General features: G+C 60.8%; 1 protein-coding gene across 3 annotated transcripts in view; it reads right to left on the bottom strand.

Moving 5' to 3' along the window:
* Positions 1-20,870, bottom strand: part of Mta1 (metastasis associated 1) — a 36,024-nt gene that overhangs the window by 11,063 nt on the left and 4,091 nt on the right. For 2 of the 3 annotated variants that reach the window (XR_013090717.1, XM_076849520.1), the window contains exons 2-7: positions 12,448-12,515; positions 8,664-8,757; positions 5,588-5,638; positions 4,904-5,030; positions 4,769-4,832; positions 2,255-2,372 (exon numbers count right to left, since the gene is read on the bottom strand). Coding sequence is in view for 2 of the 3 variants with exons in the window: in XM_076849520.1 (XP_076705635.1) it covers positions 2,255-2,372; positions 4,769-4,832; positions 4,904-5,030; positions 5,588-5,638; positions 8,664-8,757; positions 12,448-12,515 (522 nt within the window). In the remaining variant the exon portion in view is untranslated. The remainder of the gene's footprint in view (positions 1-2,254; positions 2,373-4,768; positions 4,833-4,903; positions 5,031-5,587; positions 5,639-8,663; positions 8,758-12,447; positions 12,516-20,870) is intronic. The other variant, XM_076849521.1, reaches the window with a different exon arrangement.

A 20,870-nucleotide genomic window follows, 5' to 3' on the forward strand; every position in this document is an offset into this window, starting at 1 on the left:
AGTGCTGCAGATGTGGGGATGGAGCCAGGAGGGGTCCCAGGGAGGCCTACAGGGCTTCCCTGCAGGGCCTGGTTCTGGGGCTGCTCCAGGCCCCACAGGGTCCCCAGTGCTGCAGAGGGTGTCCTTCTGGTATAGCCTGGGGTCAGGGGCACATGGAGAACTGGGGTGCACCTCCTGCCCCCCAGGCCAGAGTCACGGGCTGAGTCCCTTCCTCTCCTTGGCCACAGTCACGCCTGTGACACCTCAAAGCTAGAGGGCAGCAGGGCCCAGCAGAGGAGGCCACCACGTCTGGCCCCTCTCCTAGTAGCCGGCAAGAGGGTTGCCGAGCCCTGCTTTCCAGGTCAGGCCCCATGGCCAGGGGAGGGACCTTTCAGGCTCTCCTGGCCTCCTGTCCAGCAAGCACACAGCACCAGGAAGGAACAGTGGGTTCCAGTGACAGGTTCTAGGCAAGGTCCTCTGGCCTTCACAAGCCCCTTCCACAAAGGAACAGTGGTCCTCAGGACCTAAATTCACACGTGTTCACAGCTGAGGCCTCTGCTGCATTCCCAAGTCCCTGCCCTGGCCAGGATGGGTGGCAGCTGCACCAGGAGGCCAGCACGCGGCCTGGTTCTGGCTGCCTCGAGGAGGCCCCAGAGTGGCACGAACTGGGTAAAGAAGCTGAGCCACAGGGCAGAGCAGAGGGTGGGTGGCCTCCTGCCCATAGGGCACATAGGGAAGTCCATCCACATCTTGAAGGCGCCACAGGACAGCCCTCCAGGAAGGGCACAGCTTAGCACGCCCAGGTCCCCTGCTGCCTCTCAGCTCAGCCTGGTGCATCACAGGCTCTTGGATCCGGCCAGCCCCCGAGAGAGGAAAGGAACACAGAGCCAGGAGGCACGGAAACAGGCACATCAAACAGCGCCGGGGACGCACATGGCCAGGCCAGCCCATGTGGCCTGGGGGTGCCACCAGTGCAGGCGCGCAGCTGAGCCTCCCTCGGAGAGCCGCGGCACTCCGACCACGGAGGGGGACAGGCTACGAGAGGAAGAAGACTGGGGAGGAAAGACCCGGACAAGCTGGGACCTGGAGGACCAGGGCCACGAAGTACCTGGGGCAGCCTGCGCCCCCATCTCCCAGGACAGCCTGCCAGGAGCCGCCATCGAGGAGTGGGAGGAGGACAGCAGGCAGTGGCCCCAGGACCTTAGGCCAGCCCATCAGCAAAGAGTCTAGGGACTCCAGCTTGTCCCTGCTGGGTGCCAACACTGAGGGCTGCTCACCTGCAGGGTCCACGCAGGGCCAACCTGAGGGACGCAGCGGGCAGAGCTGCCAGTCCAGGAGGCCAGAGCCTGCCCTGATGAGGGCCAGGAAGGCAAAGGGAGAAGAACCTAGTCAGACAGGGACCAGGAGGCCGGAGAGGCCTGACAGCCTGACTGGACCGCAGCAGAGCTGGACACAGAGCTCAGACCGGGGCAGCGCCACTCGGGAGACAGGGAGCAGGGTAGCAGGGGCTCCAGAGCCAGGGACAGGCTGGCTCAGTTGGCAGAGGACAACTACCAGGAGGTGGGCACATCCACATCAGAGCTCAGCCGGCAGCGGCCCTCGCAGGACGGGCAACAGCCCCTGCAGAGCGCCTGGCTCAGAGACAACAGCGCCCCCGGCCCTGGTGTGCCCAGGTCCCCAGCTGCCTCTCAGCTCAGCCTGGCGCGCCACAGGCTCTTGGATCCGGCCAGCCCCAGGAGCACACCGCCTCACCCAGAGCCTCACCAGGCCGTCATCCCACACACCAGCAAAGAGAACATGTGCAAACACAAGGGCCACCGACAGACCCACACCCGTGGACAAGGGCTCAGAAGCCCCGACCCACAGTCCTCGACTCCCAACGGGGCTGCTGGGCGAGCCCAGGTGTTCAGGGCTGGGAGGGGTGGGCTGCCCCATGTGCAACCTGCCACCCACCCTCACGCTGCCCCAGGCCAGGCGCACAGCAGGCTAGTGGACTCTCAAGCTTCAACAGGAACCGAAACTGCCACAGTGAAACAAAACACCAGCCTGCCCGCAGTGGCCCTCGCTCCTCCCGGGGTCCCTGCTTCCAAGTGCCACCCGATACTTACCGGGGCAAGGGGGCCCAGGGCAGCAGCCTGTGCCCACCACTGTTGACCCACACCTGACCGGCACCCCGCCACAGGCACAGCACGTGCACGCCTCACAGCCACAGACACCATGTCTCAGCCAAGGTGGACGCCCAGGAGGCACCACGAGGGCCCTGGGCCACACCCACCTTCTCTCAGCAAGTCGGTGATATCGGCCTGGTACCGGTTCCCCACGCGGATCTCCCCTTTATCAGCCAGCAGGGTCTTCTGCTGTGGGTCGTAGACTAGGGAATAGAAGAAGAAATCCTGAAAAACACCACACACAAGACACAGGCGTCAGAGACACGCCTGCCTGTGACCCAGGGCGGACACAGGCTGCTGCAGCACCAGGAGAAACGCAGAGTGAGGTCAGCCAGGACCCAGAGACCACGCCCAGGACGTCCTTCTGCTCAAAAGCTGGAAACCAGTGGCTGAGAAGGCTGAAACAGGAGGATCCCGAGTCGAGGCCAGCCTTAGTAACTTAGCAAGGCCCTGTCTCAACGTGAAAAATAAACAGGACTAGGGACGTGGCTCAGGGCAGAGGGCTGCTCTTCAGCGGGGTTCCATTTCCAGTACCAAAAAAGATAAAAAGTCCATAAGAGCAACAAAAAATAAGGCCACTCTGAACAGGCCCAACAAGCCGCAGACAGGCAGGCCTTCCTAGCCCGATGGACAGCTGTCCCTGCAGCGGCAGGTCACTGCTTCTGCAGACGGCCTCTGCCCCTCCCCAGGTCTGTGTGCACCCCAGATCTCAGCCGCCAGGCTCCCAGAGCATGGGAACTGGCATGATGGTGCCATTTCCGACCCTGCGGGTCCTGCACTTCATGCCTGAGGTCCAGCCCTGTTCCCTGGGAAAGGACTGCAGCTTCTGGGTCGCTGGGGACACCTGCACCTTCCTGGGCAGGCTCTTCTGAAGAGTGGACCCCTGGGCTTCCTTCCTGCATGCTCAGCTCCTTCTGGCTGTCCTGCTGGCCCTCGTCCCCCTTCGCTCTGAAAACCACCAACTTTTCTCTTGGCAGCTGCACTGGACGTCAGCACTGCATGGAGCCTGGTCGGGAGAGCTGGCCGCCTGAAGGGTCTAATCTGATTTTCCCCAGGCCTGGGCCCTTGCCCCAGCCCTGCCAGATGGGCCTCTGGGTGGGGCTGCCTGCCTGTGGCTGACCGGGCACAGCCTGGGCTTCCCCTGGGAACTGTGAACTTCTTGATCAGGCAGGTGGAAAACAGGCTTCCAGGGCTTTCCTGGCCTCTGCCTGGGAAACGAGCAGCGTCCAGCAACACCACCCAGGCCGTCGGCGCAGGCCCCGCACTAGGAAGGGCCCCTGCGCCCGCCACTCCACCACCAGCTCTTCTGTTCAGAAGGGCTGTCCAGGGGCCGGGTGGGGCTTGCGGCCGAGTGCTCGCCTGGCACGTGCGAGGGGCTGGGTTCCATCCTCAGCTCCACATAAAAACAAAACAAATAAAAATATAGGTATTGTGTCCAACTACAACCAAAAAGATATTTTTTTTTTAAAAAAAGGGGCTGTCCATGGGCACCTGTCAGCAGTGTCACCCGTGCCACCCTGTGGCTACCACCAGGGTCCTTCCAGACTGCTCTCCACACTCCTCTGTGGACAAATTCCAGGGCCTCCTGGAATTTGGTGCACCCTCAGGTGGAGCCCGTCCCCAGGATAGACTGCACACCGTCCCTGGTGGCACCCTGACCCCTGGCCACAAGGCACAGGGTGGTGCCTGGAGCAGGCCGCAGTCTCACACAGCCCCCGCGGGGCCTTTGTCAGGTCTGTTTCTGGGCTGTGTGTGGCAGGAGCAGGGCTGAGGCCAAGAAGACACAGTTCTACCCAGAACATGGTCACTGTCTCCACAGCGTCCCCATCCTGAGGGAGGACGGGCTGAGCTCAGCCGTCTGGCTCCCACAGCGCCCGGGCCTCGATGTCACCCCTGGGGACACACAGGGAGGCCTCATCCCTGCCAACCTGAGCAGGTGCAGGGGGCTGGCTGAACTGGAGTGTACAGCCACCACCTGGGCAGCAGAGCCCAGGGGAGGGAGGGTCCCAAGCTGGGAGACCTGTGAGCCCCTTACCTGACCCAGGGGTCCCCTTAAATCCACCCGACGCCACACAACCTCCACACAACCGACTCGTGCCAACAGCTGCAGCCTGTCCGACCTCAGGAGACCTGATGTCCCCGCCAGCCAATCCCACAACATCCCTGGCCTCTGTGCTCCCCAGGAACAGGCAGCCCTGCCTGGAGACACCTGGGTCATCGCAACCTGGCGGTGGCAGCCGGTGGGCCACGCTGCCCTGTGAAAAACCCGCCTGCTCAAAATGCCAGCAGTGCCAGGGCTGGGGACAGGGTGGCCTCAGAAGGGTTCCATCCACTCTCCATATATGGCCACCTGGGCCTCAAGTGGCCCTGGAAGAGAAGCCGGCAGTGGAGGCAGGAGGGCATGCCTGCTCTATGGTGGTCAGGCAGGGGGCACCTAGAAGGGAGGGAGCCTGGGGGCTGCGGCCATGGGACACCAGAAGTGACCATCAACACTGGCCCCAGGACACTGGGGTAAGGAAAGGCCAGGCCAGGCCAGGGGAGGACGAGGTTCCTGCCAGGCTGAGGGTGGGGACAGGGGCCGTTTCACAGAATAGCCAAGCGGACAGCGGGCTGGGCCTCACCTCGCGCTCCAGGTAGGACTTGAGCGACTCAGTCTCGTTGAGCAGGGTAACGCTGCACTTGCCCCTGGAAGAGAAGGACAAGCAGGTGGAGGAGAGGCCGGCAGCGGGGCCCCGGGCAGGGGCCACGGGAGCTACCTGATGTGGGTGGCGGGCAGAGACTCCAGCTGCCGGGAGAGGAACAGCTCCCGGTGCCGCAGCTGGTGCTTCAGCTTCTCGGGCAGGTCCACCATCTCCGGGTTCTCCACCTCCTCCTCCACTTCCCCTGAAGGACAAAGAGTCCCCATCAGGGCCTGTGCCGACACCTGGCTGCCGGCCCCAGGTCGGACCCCACGTGCAGGTGCCAAGTGCAGGAAGGCCACCTCCCTGCCTACCACTTCCCCTGCCCACCCCGAAGCTGCCCAGGAGCCCTGGACAAAGCCCCATGGGTGCTCTGGCACCCCAACAGGCCAGTCCTCTGGGCAATTATGAAGCAGAAGAGGACATGGTGTCCAGTGTCAACCTTGAAAGCAGCAGGCCCGAGAGAGGAAGGAAAAGAAAGGGGTGGCCACAACACATCAAGGGCAAGGCGGCCAGGGGCAGAGACCTTCAGCCCTGGACCCCGGCCTCTAGTCCCCAAGGCCAGATGGCCCTGCACAGCCTCTGCAGACCTCCCTGCACCAGCAGGGCTCCCCTTGGGGCCAGGCCACAGCAAGGTTGGGCGGCAGGCCTGACGGGGGGAAGCCCTCCTCGGCCGGCCGGCGGGGAACGTCCGTCCCCCAGCGCACCCCCGCCCGCCCGGCACAGACAGGAGGACGCCTCCTTGCAGAGGCGGGCTCTTACCTTCCTCGCCGGTGTCCGCCCCGGGTCCGGCCTTATAGCAGACTGACAGGGCTACATAACAGACAGACAGCACCCGGTCGGCAGCTGGGCGCCAGTGCCGGCCGCTTGTTCCCTGCCCAGGGCCCGGACCGAGGAGACACGGGGGCCACAGGCCTCCCGGTGGGAGGGCAAAGACCACCCGACTGAAGACCCCTCAGGCTCTACATCCCACCCCGCCAGCCTCAGCCTCCTGTCGCCCCAGAGCTCAGGTTGCCCCCCACTCTGGTCCCGCGCTACCGCGATCACTGCCAAAGACCTCCCTGCACGCGGCTCCTGCCCACCCTCGCCAGATCACTCCTCACTCAGGACCAGCCCCTGCCCAGCAGGACAGGAGAGACAGTGAGTCCCTCTCTGAGGCTGTGCGGAGACCTCGGCCAGCATCTCAGGCAGCTTGGCAGCTGCCCCTGATCTGTACCAGAAAACGACTGAGAGCCTGGCGTGGTGGGCACGCCTGTAGGCCCAGCTACTAGAGGGCTGAGGCAGGAGGGTCTTCAGCTTGAGGCGGGCCTGGGCAACTTGGCAAGACTCCATAAAAAGGCAAAAAGACAAAATACTTTCTAGCCTGTCACGTTCCCCAAAATTGGGGGATGTGGAATGGTGCTCCCCAGTGGCCCACACTTGCCCAGTGCTATCCATCTGGGGACACTACAAGCCACTGTCACCTAGGGCCCAGCTCCACTTGCCAGCCCCGGCCTGTTGCTCTCTTCTGCCCCGCTGTGGTCATTGCAGGAAGTCATGGCACCTCTGGGCCCCAAGCCCCCCGCCCCTCACAGCTAAGAGGCAGGGTGTGGGGAGTGGGATCTGTTCCACATGGACCTGGAGTGTCCGCCCCACCAAGTTGCCCGTCCCCCTGCCCATGGAGCAGGGGCGCTGTGCACAGCAGTGCCTGCCCCAGCAGCCTGGAGCCCTGAGTTCAGACCAGCAGCAGCGTCCTGACGCACACCCCTCAGCTCCACGTGGAAGGCAGCGTTTGCTCACGCCAGCCTCGTGCTAGGGACAGGCGGGTCAGGACCCAGCCAGCATCTGGGCCCACGGGTAACACTGGCTTCATTCAGGTCCTTAGACAGCCTGTCCACCAGCTCCACAGAAGCTCTTAGAAGCTCCAAGATGCCCCCACCCTTCCAGGCTCCCAAGCAGAGCAAGGCTCCAGGGCAAGACCCTGTTGCAGCCCATGTATACCTCAGACCTCCACCTCCCCCAGGACACCCCTCGTGGGTGAATCCTGGGGCAGGTGGCAGTCCCTGTTCTTTCCCCAAGTCCTTTTCCAGATGGGGACACCACTCACTAGCCACTGGAGGCACGCACTGCCTTCCTGTCCCACCCAATCTTGCTCCCAAGCCCTGGCCTCAATTTGGAGGGCTCTGGGCAGTTCAGGTGACGAGCCCCCAGGAAGGCCTGGGAAAGGGCTGCTGTGCCCCACCGGCCTCCCGCCTGAGGACACCTGGGTGGGAGGCTTCCCCCACAGGGCTCAGGAGCCCAGGCTCAACTGTGGGGCCCAGGCCCCGGCTGCAGGGCCTCCCCGGCCTCAGCCTTCCTATCAGGGGGGTCTCCTATTGCAGGGCCACGGCCACAGGGTGAACACAAGCACAGGGGACGTGGCCCCGAGCAGTCATCAGGAGCCAGCCACAGACTTACAGCCCTTGATCCCTGCCCACCCCAGGCCCAGCTCTTGGGTTCACAGGAAGCTGGACAGCGGGGCTCTGTGGGCACCTTGGCTGCCTGCATCCCAGAGCTCAGGAGACCCTCCCACAGGATGCCCTCCAGCCCTGCCCTCATCTCCAGAGTCCCCTCCTAGTTCCCCACAGCCACTGGCTGTCCTCCACAGGAACACCTGTCCCCCTGGGCCCCTGACCCAGCAGCAAGGTCCTTGCCAGAAGTCCCCACAGGTGACTGCTGGTCTGTGACCAACAGGGCACTGACACAGGGCCTTCTGGACGGGGCAGGTGTACCCTGAATGACCTCTTCTTTCTGAAGCATCTTCCAACCAAGACTATGGATAAGCACTGGGGTGTCCCCAGGACCACCCCCACCTCGTTGGCCCTGTCTGCACCCCCTCTCAGAGGCGGGGAGGCCCAGAGGGGGAGAGGAGGCCACCAGCCTACACATCCTGCCTCTCAAAGGTCCTGCAGAGGACGGTCAGTGAGGCCTCCCACTGCCTGGCACCACAGGGCTGGGCTCACGTAACGTTTGACCTCCCTCCAGATGTGCACTGGAACCTGTCACGGGGGGCTACAGGTGGGGTCTCTCCCCACAGCAACAAGAGACTTGGAGACCACACCTGATGACCTCACACTTAGCCTAGGTGGACAGCACCCAGCAGCTGGAACCCCCATGGTCCTCATCACTGGAGGACACCCCTGCACTGACCAGTCTCATGGCCCCCAGGCAGATCCCACCCCAGATGCCCAGACACATGGCAGCCATAAGCTGTCCCCACATCTACCTGCACCTGCACCCAAGACCTGCACAGAAAGGACTGCCTGTGGCCATGGTACATGGACCCAGGGCCAGGTTACCCTCCTCTGCCCGTAGACGCATAGAGAGCTCCGTGTCAAGTGTCCAGCACCCAGCAGCCACCCAAGGCTCAGGCAGCCTTGCCCCAAGGTTACAACCCCCAGATCTCAGCCCCGTGCGCGACAATACTTCAGGGTGAGAGGCCAGGCCCCGGGGATGACAAGGGCCGCTTCCAAGCACTGGAAAAGACAGTCCCTCTGAGCCGTGCTCAGACTTCAGGAGGGAGGGATTTTTTCCTGAAGACGCCACTTCCAACCCCCACAGAAACCTTCAGCAAAGTGCAAACAGGTGCTGCAGAGCAGTCCCACCTGGACCCGCACCTGGCCCATGGGGTGTCCACGCCAGCACCCCACCAGGGCCTGTGCACTTGCCTGGGACCCTGCAGAGGTACCCATGGGCGCCCAGACTGAGAGCAGAGGGCAGAGCAGGTGGCAGAGGGTGGCCGCAGTGAGGCCAGGACCCCAAGGCAGACCCAGGGGCAGGTGCCTGGAGCCCCCACCCTCCCGGGCACAGGCCGACTCACTTGCATGCTTGTCCGCCAGGGCGATGAGGGTGCTGGAGATGTCGCGCCTCCGGTAGAAGCACACCACCTTGGCCTCCACGTTCCCATTGGCCGTCTGCAACAGCAAGGCAAGCAGCTGAGCCCCTCAGCACAAGGAGGGACCCCGACGGAGCCTGGTCCAGCCCCACCTGAGGGCCATCCCTCAGGACTCCAGGAAGGGGACACGTCCCCAGTGCCCCAAGCAGTGAGCAGGAGGAAGGCATCCCTCTGACTCCTCCAAGGCCATCATAGCAAGGGGACCTAGGCAGGGGCGCACCAGGACCCAAGCCCACACCCTGATCCTCTCCTCACCTCAGTGTGCTGCGGGAGAACCAGGAGCAGAAGGCCCCGGAAGGGCAGGACCTCGTCCAGCCTAGGAGCCAGCCCCTCCCACCACTCCTATGACCTGGACGGCAGCCTCAAGGTGGAGGGCTGAGCCTGCGGAGAGCCCCCACCCAGGCCCTGCCTGCTTCCCCTGGAAGTGCCCAAGGACGGTCTGGCCAGAGTCCAGCCAAACCCAGCTCTGCCTCTGGTGCAGGCCAGTCACTGCCTTCATCTGGCCTGCACTCTACCGGGTCCACCAGGAGGGCAGATGGCAGGAGACTTGGACCCACGTGAGAAATGGCCTCCACCCCGGTGGGACCTGGATGCAGTGTTCACTCACTGGACACGGAGCTGCCCAGGGAACCATCCTTGAACTACTGGGAGCTCACCAGAGGTATCTCGCCTAGGGGGTGCAGGCTACTGACCAACCACCATAGAACTAGCCAGCATGACCAGGCACCAAGTGTCAGCACAGCCCCACCTGGCGTGGGTGAGATCCACCCTGGGGTGGAGAGCCTGCACAGGCTCCTGCAGTAAGAGGAGTCCTCTTACCTGCCTCCACTTACTGATCTGTCAGTCCTTCGCGTACGTCAGTGTGGACCACAAACACCTGCCTCCCCTTATTGATCCAACGGTCCACTTACTGATCTGTCAGTCCTTTGCGTTCGTCAGTGTGGACCACAGACACCTGCCTCCCCTGGAGCTGGTTCAGTCATAGCCCCTAAGAGCTCACACACTGCAGGCTTACTCCTCAGCTGAGGGAGGCAGGGCCTAGTGGAATAGAGCGAGGTTAACTGGGCAAGGTCTCCAAGCGGGTACTGGGCCACAGCCCTCCTGTGAACAGGCCTCCTCCACTCCTGCCACAATGACCTGCACTGCCACAGGTAAAAAGCAACAGCCCAAGCAACCATGGACGGAAACCTGGTTTCAAACATGAACCAAAATAAACCTTTTCTGGGGCTGGGGTTGTGGCACAGTGGCAGAGTGCTTGCCTCGCACATGTGAGACGCTGGGTTCCATCCTCAGCACCAATAAAAATGAATAAACAAAATACAGATATTGCATCCACCTATAACTAAAAAAAGAAATAAAAAAAACAAACTTTTTCTCCTTTTAAGCTAATTATCTCGGATATTTTGTCACAGCAATGAAAAGCTGACATAGCTATAATCCACCACTACTCTATCCTGGCAGTTAAGCTGTCAAGCTGTGACCACTGGGAGCTCACGCAGTGGGCTCCCAAATCCCCGTGACAGGTCCCACCATGTTAGAATGAAGAGTATTTATTTGCAACTTCAGAGTTTACTAAAGCAACAACAGGGTCTGCAATCTCAGTGCATGCCATGAGACTTGCATGACACAATAGCAGCCTCTTACCCCGGGGCAGCCCCTGTTATGCTCAGAATTCAGGTCCCCTGGACGCTGCCTCCCAAGTCCACCAACCGTCACTACAGACAGGCCTCCCTGTCCCCCAGCCAGCCCCCTCTAACCTGCCTCCACAGCACTGTGATTTTGGCTGAATCACTTTTGGTGTCTGTGCTCTGATCACGTACAACCACACAGAACTGCTGAGCCCCTCACTCCCCACCTGGGCCAGCCACTTCCCAAGCGCACAATGGCAGCATCTTTCCACCTGCCCGTGCTGTGTGACTGCCACGGACCATACGTGCACATCAGAGACCACTGAGCACGTACACATCCAGTCCTCTCCTGGGGACCCTGGCTGGGGAACCCTCAACTCCTTCCCAAGGTCAGGTCAGCTGCCAGGTCTGCTAGCGCACAGTCTCCCCAGCCTCCACCCAGCCCCACGGGGCCACTGTGCAACTGGGCGCAGGGTCTACGGGGCTCACCAGGCCTTGGCCCACCAGCCTGCCGAACAGCCTGGAGGGAGTCAAAGCCCAGTCGTGTGCCCCTAAATACCACCTGCCTTCCTCTGAAAGCACCTTATCGTCCCTGCTCTGGATTCCTTCCTTCCTTCCTTTTGTTTATTTATTTTTCTTGCAGCAAGTAAATGCACTCCCTCTGAGCTCACCCCCAGCGCCTTTGTGAAGTTCTTTTTTTTTTTGAGACGGGGTCTTGCTAAGCTGCTGAGGCTGGCCTTAAACTTGCCACCCTCCTGCCTCAGCCTCCTGAGCTGCTGAGGGAGGGTCCGGCTGGCCTGAAGGAGGGCCGTTTCAGGCCCAGGGCGCCTTCTTGCTGCCTAGGGCCCGCTTCCCTGCCTGGCAAGGCTTGCATTTTCTGTGATTCCCGTCCCGTGAACGCTGAGCCGCTGGACCCGTGCCCATGTTGTCATGTTCCTTGTCCTTCCACCGTGAGTGTGAGGGCCACCCTTGCCCAACACGCCTCACTAGCTCACCTGGCCTCTGCTGCTCCTCCAAGGACCCTGTGGGCTTTCCACCCCCACATCAACTGGTCTTCCTCCTGCACACAAGTCCTTCCCAGACTCCTCACCCCCTGCCACCCACGTCTGGTACAGGCTGGAAAGCCAGGCACCCAGGCTGCAGAGGGACAGGCCGGGCACCATGGTGCTGCTGGCACTGTGGGTGCCCATGGTGTGCTCTGGCAGCCCCGGGAGAAGCTCTTTGGTGCTTTCTCGTCCCCTGAGTGTGGGTCCCATGGCATCTGCTGCTCCAGTCCAAGGCAGGGCCCTGCCAGCTGCCAGGCCCTGGAATCCTGAAACCTCTCATGGCTGGCTGGCGGCACTGCCCTGCTGCTGCTCTGCCTGTGACACTGAGCACAGTGGCTGTGGCTGACAGCCAGGGCCATCAGGCAAGTCACCCAGCTGTACTGACATGGTGTCCAGGGGAAGGGCAGCAGTGCCCCTCACGGCTAGTGCTGGGACCAGCGATGCCAAGCACAGGCTGAGGACCAGGCAGGCTCACCTAGGTGTGCCATGCTGGCCCGCTGCTAATGCCACAGACCCAGGAAGTGGGTTTCTGATGGCCCTGGCTGGCAAGCAGCTGCCCCAACCCCACACCTGCCGTCCCCACATCCTGCTGAAAGGCGAGATACCCCTCCTGACAGTCCCCCAGCTTGTCATGGTACCTGCTGGGTGTGTGTGGCCACCAGCTCCCTTACACTGCAGAGAGCAGGACGGTGTGGCTGACACCCCTCCCCACCACGCTCTGTGGCCAGGTGAGCCTGGGCCTGCTGAGAACGTGCAGACAAGTGCCTCTTGTCCAGCTCGTCAGCAGCAGTTTGGGGGTGGCGCAAGGCCACACCAGGCATGTTCTCAGAGATGCCTAGTCATAATCCCCAAAAAAACACCAGGGACTCACCTGGGCCTCTCCCAGAGAGGGACCCAGGTCTAGGAAGATGATGCGACAAGGTCACCCAAAGGTCAACCCTGAAGCCCAGGGCAGGCCACTTGGACTGGAGCTGGAAGACGCAAGTGGAGGGCAGCAGCCCTGCAGGCCCGCCCCGCCCAGCAGCCCGGCACTACCTTGTTGAGCTCCTCGATCCTGCGGATCAGATATGGGTTGCTGGAGGAGTTCTCGAAGTAGACGTAGTCTGCAAGAGATGGAGCGAGCGTCACCTGTGGCCGACCCCAGGACCCTGTCCCACGCACCCGTGGCCTGCCTAACCTCCCACCACACTCAGAATCTCCTGCCCAGGTGCCCAGGCCTCACGCAGCCCGCCTGGCACAGGAGCCCTGCCCTGCTACCTCAGGGCGAGCACACAGGGAGCAGAGGGCGCACCCCCAGGCCGCCCAGGAGGCGACCGACACCACCTGCCCAACAGGTGGTACAGGACCAGAACTCAGCCAGCAGTGTCTACCTAGCGTGCTGGTGCCAACGCTTAGCGTTCAGGCCTCCTGGGAGAGCTGTGGGGACCAGCTTCCCTGCACGGCCTAGCCCTGGTGCTGCCCCAAGACCCCGTCCAGATGGGTGTGTCCCCACAGACCATCTCAGCACAGGGGTGCTCCGGCCTTGCCAGCTCCCCCCAAAACCACACAGAATGTGTGCTAGGGCCTCCCAGGCTGTGGCAGGCACAGAAATGGGGCAGTCACCCCTAAACCATGGCATCAGCCTCACCCAAGCTCAGCGTCCAGGACTGTGACACGGAAGGTGCCAGCAGCCTGGGACCCCTGAAGTCAGGCCTCTCACAGACTCCACAGAGTGGGAGAGTGTTCTGGGGGCCAGAGGTCAGCTGGGGCCCAGGGAAGAGGAGGCCTCTCTGCCACCGCCAGGCCCCAGGTCCTGGAGCAGCGCAGCTGAGTTCTGCCATCCCATGTGCCCCCCCCCCCCCAGGGCTGACCAAAGAGGCCATCTCAGCTGCAATCAGCCCAGATGCCCATGAATGGGAAGAAGCAGCACAGAGGACCAGCAGAGGAGCCTGGCCACCTCAGCCACTGGCTGGGGCTGCACGTTGGCATCTCCGTGAGTGGGCACACACCCCTGCACACCAGGTGCTGCCCCCACCACTCCACAGAGCCAGATGTGGCTGGTGCTCAGGGCACAGCGCCACGGTGAGCAGCAGCCAGATGCAGGGTTGCAGAGAGGGGCCCGGGGTGGGAAGGGTCTGCACTTAGACCGCACCCTGCTGGTCCACCCACAAAGGTAACCAAGTTCACCTAATCATGCACTCAGCTGATGTCATCACCCGTAGGTTACATTTTGACAAAAGTGGAGTTTTTAAAAAGGGTCTCAAAGCAATAATCTTCCATTCTTGTAAATCAGATATAGAACAGATCATAAACTGGGCAGCACAGTTCAGGCCTATAATCCTACCACTTGGGGGCTGGGGAGAAAGGAGGATTGCAAGTTTGAGGCCAGCCTCAGCAATTTAAGGAGACCCTGCCCCAAATAAGAAAATAATTTTTTTAAAAGGGGGCTGGGGCATAGCTGGGTGGTAGACCACCTTGGGTTCAATCCTCAGTACAAGGACAAAAAGGAACAAACTATAAAACTCAGAACCCAAGACTGTTACTACGGTTGAACACTGACGGAGAGGGGAGTCACTCAGCGGGGAAGGTGGGCAGCAGGCCATGTCTGCTTGGTGGGCAGTGCCCACACAGGACGGCCACCATGGAAGGCCACTCGGAAAGGATGTGACGCATGGGGCACCAGGTAGAGAGCGGAGGTGGTCCCCACCTCAACAGGAGTGACGTCATGGGGCGGGACTGTGGTGACACGATCACACACTTTGCCAGAGCAGAAATGTGGACACCTGATGAGAGTGAGCAGCACTGGGGGCAGACACTGTGCTTCAGCAGTGGAGAGGACAGGAAGGCAGGAGGCTGGGCGCAGGACCAAGGGCCTCAGAGTGGGCGCAAGGACCAACAGGCTTGGCTGGCTCCAAGACAGGAGGCAAGGGCTGCAGACCACATCCAATGGGCACTCCTGCCACTCCTGCCATCGCCTGGGCACGTCTGCAGGCGCCCAAGGTACAGCGAGAGCCCCTGGCAGAGGCAGGAGGACACCTGAGACAGCCCGCCATGTGCCATGGACTTGCCGCGAACCAGGGTCCCCAGGTGCTTCTGAGCCCACGGCCACCCACGCACACCAGGGGGACGAGTCAGAAGGGAGCCGCGTCCTGCGCAAGGGTAGGGGCGCAGAGCAGCCGCTGAACCCACACAAGGAGCTGCAAGCCACTGGAACGAGGGTCCAGGGAGACACCAGCCCCGCTTCCAAGTGGCTGATCAATACTCAGAGACTGCAAAGGCCTAAGGCCGCACTCAGCAGACCAGAGCAACCAGGCCCAGACTGGCCCAGAGCTGCCACGCTCCCTCCGTGCTGCACAGCGCCCCACCACTGGCTGCTGCCCAGCCCTTCTACTGTATCTTGAGACAGGGTCTTGCTAGGTGGCCCAGGCTCCCCCGCCTCCACCTCCCGAGTCTTGGGGTCACAGGTGGACACAGTACCCAGCCTGACTCTGTGGGAACGGGGACCTGGTGAGGCAGTCTGTGATCCTAACACCCAACACTGCCGGACGACTGGACCATGGCGTGGGTTTAGCCAAGTCCCACACCCTTCAGGACAAGCTCACAAGGGACTGCTGAGCGCCCAGCAAACACCGATTTCCAAAGCTACTAGGCTCTGACAATAGTGGTGCCAAACACCCACCTCTGGAAGCCATCCACACTGGAGCATGAGACACCAGGTGCCACCGCGCGGAAGGGCAGACACAGCAAGACACCCAGCTCTTACCTGACAGCAGTCCACAGCACTGACACGCCAGACTCAGTGTTCCACACGTGCCCGCTGACAGGCAAAAACCGCAGGCCACAGGCACCCCACACTTTGCAGGCATGCAACCGGCCCTTCTGCTCCGCAAGTTCCAGTACCATCACCTGTCACCCGTCACCCAAGCAGGTCCACCGAGGCCGGCTAAGTGAGCACAGACATGTGGACCATTCCAGAAGCTCCCGCTCGCACGTGGACCCTTCAATCAACAGGCAGGCAGCACCAGAAGGGCCTGTGGCCCCATTAGTAGCCCGCGCCACACCTCCTGGGGCAGCTGCTCCTGGCGATGCGTGCTCAGAGCCACCAGGTACTGGCCCAGATGTACAGAGGCCAGCTCTTCCGCACAGCCCCTTCAGCAACTGCTCAGCCAGCAAGCGAGCGCCCTGGACTCCATTACACCTTCATTTTCTTCTTCTGAAGCTTCAGTGCTCTGCCTTAGGCCTTCTCCTTTTTCTAGTTGGGACCGTACTATCAAGATACCGTATCCTCCACACAGCAACCGCGTCCTCAGGTGACAGGAGGCTCTGCCATCAGAGGGACAACCAACGACACACAGGCCACTGCACCCTACAACCAGGGTTCTGCATCCAGCCTTCTCGCCACCGCAGCTAGGTGTCAGCATACAACCCGGGTGCACTGGACATGCTGAGCCACAGCTGGGCACAGTGATGCCGTGGTGGTGCTATGACAGACTGGGGAACAGCCAGCCACGGTGACACTCGGGAGGCTGAGGAAGGATCACAAACTCAAGCTCTGCCTGGGAAGCTCAGAAGGACCCCATCTCAAAATAAAAATGAAAAAGGGGGCTGGGGATATGACTCGGTGGTGGAGCTTGCCTGGTGCCCACAGGGCCCCGGGCTCCAGCCCCAGCATTATCCCTGTCCCCAGCTGTGGCACTCAGCTCCTCGAGCCTTCGGAACCTCCCAAGTGCACTGCAGCTAGGGGCTGGGAGGTGGTGGGACCTCCGGGAGGTGGGCCAGTGGGGCAGGCCTGCCAAGGGGAGGGTGGGGCCCAGTCTCTTCCTCACCACCACTCCCAGTCACCCTGAGGTGAGTGGGTTCTGCTCCACCACCTGCTCTTGAGAAACTGTGTCACCTCAAGACCAAAGGCAACCAGGTCCAGCAGCCATGGGCTGAGACTGGAAGCAGAAGCCACAACAGACCTTTGTCTATGTGATCTGCCAGGTATCTGCTAGTGATGGAAGGCTGGCACAGTGCGCCAGGGAGGTGTGCCTGGGGCCTTGGCGGGGTCAGATCTCAGGGTCAGGACTTCCACCCACCTGCCCCCAGCTCCAGGGAGGGGAGAGGGGCTGAAGACTGAGGGGCCACCCATGGCCAGCACACTGGATCCTGCCTGCACGCTAGAGCCTCCGGAGAGATCCAAGGGTCTGGGTTGGGGGAACTCCTATTGCTGAATCAGGAGGTGCAAGAGGGTGGCGTGCCTAAGGCAGGGGACCTGCACCCTTCCTATGCCTTCCTGCAGCCTCTTCTAAAAGCCGGTGATGACTTCAGAGTAACCCATCCAACAGCGAGAGTCCCCAGCTCTGGGAGCCGCACCAGGGCTACAGGTCACAGGCCACCTGGTAGGGTCCAGCCCTCGACCTGCGGGTCTCCAGGTGAACGGCGCCAAAACCTGGTTTAACTGACGGAGCCCCAGCTGGTGTCCCCTGGAAAACTGGCTGCAGGCAGGGGAGCCCCATTGGCTGCTGACCAGAGCTGAAGCTTTGTGGGCCGAGCTGCCAGCTCAGGAGAGCCACAGGCTCTCGTGCGGGCGTGAGCACGGCCGTGCTCCAATGAAACCTCATTTATGGGCACTGGAATGTGAATTTCACGTGATCTGCACATGCCATGAGTATTCTCTTATTTTTTCTCAACCACTTAAACGTGAACAAGCCATTCTCGGCTTGGGAGCACACACAGGGCACAGTCTGCCCCTGCTGCGGCTCAGCACATCCGAGGTAGCCACCTCCCTGGACACAGCTCAGCACCAACCAGCACAACCCCACTGGTCACCTGCTTTCATCTCTGTGGAAATCGACGATTCCTAAGGGAAGGTCAGGAAAGGAGAGCGGGTCACCATATTCTGAAAGGAAGAGCACACCAACTCCAAGCCTTGGGAGGCTGCAGCAGCAGAGCAGGTACACCGCACAAGTCGAGGCAGAGGGCGGACGGCAGAACCTGCAGCCAGCGCCAGCACGCTGAGAGGACCACAACCCAACCTATGGCAATGGGACAAAGGACACTTGCATACAAAAACAGACCCTTACCCTACCCTCACGCAGAAGCTACCTTGAAACGGATAATAAACTAAAAAGCAAAACTAGAAACCAGGAAATTCTACAGTAGAACAATAAAGTCTCTGTGACCTTAGGTTAAGCAGGCTTCTTAGTTGTACAACATGTGCAATTTCAGTCCACTGAATGAGTACTGAAGCCTAGAATATAAAACAAACTCTCAGGGGCTGGGGTGCAGCTCAGGTGAAGTGCTTGCCAACCTGGAGGAGGCCCGGTTCAATCCCCAGCACCACAAAAATACAACACAATAACAAAAAATTCTCACAACACTTAGAAAAATAATCCAGTTCAAAAAACCACACAAAGGTATGTGGACGTCAAACACAGAGATGTTGAGTGTCACCTGCCATCAGGGAAATGCAGACCAGAACTCCACCTGGATGTGCTCGCGGCTTTGCACACCATGCAAAGCAGGCGCGGACAGGACCAGGCCAGGAAGCCTCTGTTGACCCCAAATGTGAGCCAGCAGAACACTGTGGCTGGAACAGGGTGACCTGTCAGCTCTGGGGTCCTTCAGTTGCCACTCAGCCCTGACCCAGGCGGCACACTCACCCAGCAGAAGAGCCCGCATCCATGCAAAACTCCAGGCACGGACGTTCACAGCAGCCACGCTTGGAACTGCCACAGACTGGAAGACTGGAAATCACCAAAATGTCCATGGACTGATACAGGTAAACCCACGTCCGCACAACAGAAATGGAGAAGAGGGAGTCGACCACGGCAAACAGGTGATTCTCACCTGCAGATGCTGTGTGGTAGCAGCTCAAAGGGTAGCGCCATCTGCAGGACAGTGTGAGGCATAGCCTCAGGATCAGAGCACAGAGGAGGGGTTACAGGATGGGGTGGGCTGTCGGCCAACGGTACCAGGGAAACGTGTGGGGTCGCAGAAATTGTGTGAAGGTCTGTGGCATTACCAAGATGTGTGCACCCGTCAAAAACTGCAGACCAGGGCTGGGAGTGGTGGCGTGCACCTTCGTCCCAGTCACGCAGAAGGTTGAGGCGGGATCAGTCAAGCCCAGGAGCTCTGGGCCAGTCCAGGCAACACAGCGCAGCCACAACACCCCGTCTCAGCACAGGGGTAGGGTAGGGTGTGCACGCATGAGAGGGCTGGGTAAAGCACATCACAGGGCACCAACCTTCAAACTAAAAGCATACACAAGACCCAGTTCTGGTCTACCAGGCCACGCTGAGGCTGATTTACAGACACAGACCTGCTGCTCCCCAGGAGACAGGCGTAGCCCTGCAAGCCCCCAGGTCTACTGGTGACTCACCCACCTTTGTCTAATAGCATCCTTGTTCCCAGATACCAAACACAAACGACAGTACCACCCCTCACACCCAGGAAGTGCACCAGACCACCTGCAGGTCATGGCTTGGATGTTGATGCAAAAACAGATCCTTCACCCTACCCTGGCTCGGGAGCACACACAAGGTGCAGAAGGGAAGAAGTCCAAGAAGAGACAAAGACCCACCCTGACTGCAGGGCGCATGGCCAACAGAGGGCCCTGAACACTGCTAACCCCACTGCTAACACTCACCAGCACCACAGAACCGCAACCCTGCACACAGGGCCACTCAGAACAAAGTCCCAAGATGGCACAAACAGAGCACTGAGCAGACTGGGAAGAACCCAGTTCACGGGACCCACAGGGAAGGCGGCACCTCAAACATCTAAGCAGGAGCCTTACAACTTACCTACTGGCAAGCACCTACACAGCCATGCCAACAATGCAGACAGTCCTGGGGTCACAGGTGGAGGATGGAAGTTAAGTCCAAGAGGAGACAAAGACCCACTCTGACTGCAGGGCGCATGGCCAACAGAGGGCCTTGAACTCTGCGCTCAGCGAGTGCTGCCCAGGGCTGCAGGGTCAGGCACAGGCTATGTAAGTGTCCTAAGCACATCTGCTTAAGGGGAGAACCGTTCTTCCCCAGGAGAGCTGCAGGAAGCACCCTGATCTCCCTGAAGGCCTCCAGGGGCAACAGGACAGGATCCCAACGCTGACCGCTCGACAGCCCCTGAGGCTCACCTGCAAGTGAGTGTCATCTGCATCAGGAGCCTACCCACCATGCCAGTGTCTCCTCAGGTCTTCAGGACAGTGGCTGCCCTCTCACTCCTGTTTTTGTTTTTGTTTTTGTTTTTTGGCACTTGGGATTGAACCCAGGGCACATTTCCACTGAGTCACATCCCTAGCCCTTTTTGTTTTATTTTTTCTATTTTGAGACAGGGTCTTGCTAAGCTGCTAGAAGTTGTGCAAGGACCTTGGCCTGCAAACCCCTCCCAGCCCAGTCACAGCAGGAACCCTCACAGGGACCCTGGGGGCCACTGGGCATCTCTGCACCGAGCTCCAGGGGCCCTGCTGGGTATGAGCATACCGGCCCACTGCACACCTCAGAGCCATGTAGGGAAGGCCCAGTGGGCAGCATCAGGCTCAGGGTGCCACTTAGGCCTTGTTCCTGAGAGCAGCCGACCAGGATCCCCTGGCAGAGCTGCCTCTCATCACCAGCAACAGCAGGGCCCAAAGGCACGAGGCCAGATTACAGGCGATCTCACCCCCACAGTGGAGGCTGCTAAGCGCTTCTAAGCAGGGACGTGAGCAGATCAGATCTGTTCCTTGGAGACTCATCTCCCCAGCAGGTCATCAGCTGCACAGCAGGGACAAGAGGGAGGGCCAGAGAGGGGCTGCCCAGACCCCAGCCACAGGCAAGGATGGGGAGCCCCTGTGCAGGACATTGCCCTGGCACATCAGACCCAGGACTAAGCAGCATCCCGTGGGCGTGAAAAGCCCCCATTGTGGTGGGGCCTCCAGGGGGACCAGGGAGCCTTGGACACTAGCAAGCAGAGCACACAGGCACTAGAATTCCATGCCAAAGGCCAGCCCAGAAAGAAGGTTGGGGGCCTCACCTGGCCACAGCCCTCCCCAGGCCCCCTCCTGCAGCAGTGTAGAAGGAGCCCAGCACTGTCTGCTGTACACAGCTGGCAGGGGTCCCACAGACAGCTCTGCGGCTGCACGGAGAGCCTCTGCCGGTGCCACTCACACGGGCAGCTTGGGGGGTGGGAGACTCCTGTAGGGAATCAAGGAAAGGAGTTTTCTGAAATCTTCAATCCCTAAGAGAAGGATGCTGGGGTACCAGGCAGGGCCTGGGCTGGGCCAAGTCAGAGGCCCCAGGACAGGTAGCTCTTGGGGAGCGGAAGCAAGAGTCCAGAGCAGGTCCTCTCTGAGCACCTGTCAGGAGCACCGAGTTCAGCTGGAGGCAATGCACAGAGGAGGGGTCCAGGCCCTCCCTGGTGAGTAATGCCATGACATCCAGCCAGTGGGGTGACCTTGGGGGCCACTGCAAATAGGTGCCTGGGAGCCTGCACCCCCAAAAGCCTATATGGGGGTGGAG

The sequence above is a fragment of the Callospermophilus lateralis genome, chromosome 3, assembly GCF_048772815.1.
Source record: "Callospermophilus lateralis isolate mCalLat2 chromosome 3, mCalLat2.hap1, whole genome shotgun sequence".
Classification (NCBI taxonomy): domain Eukaryota; kingdom Metazoa; phylum Chordata; class Mammalia; order Rodentia; family Sciuridae; genus Callospermophilus; species Callospermophilus lateralis.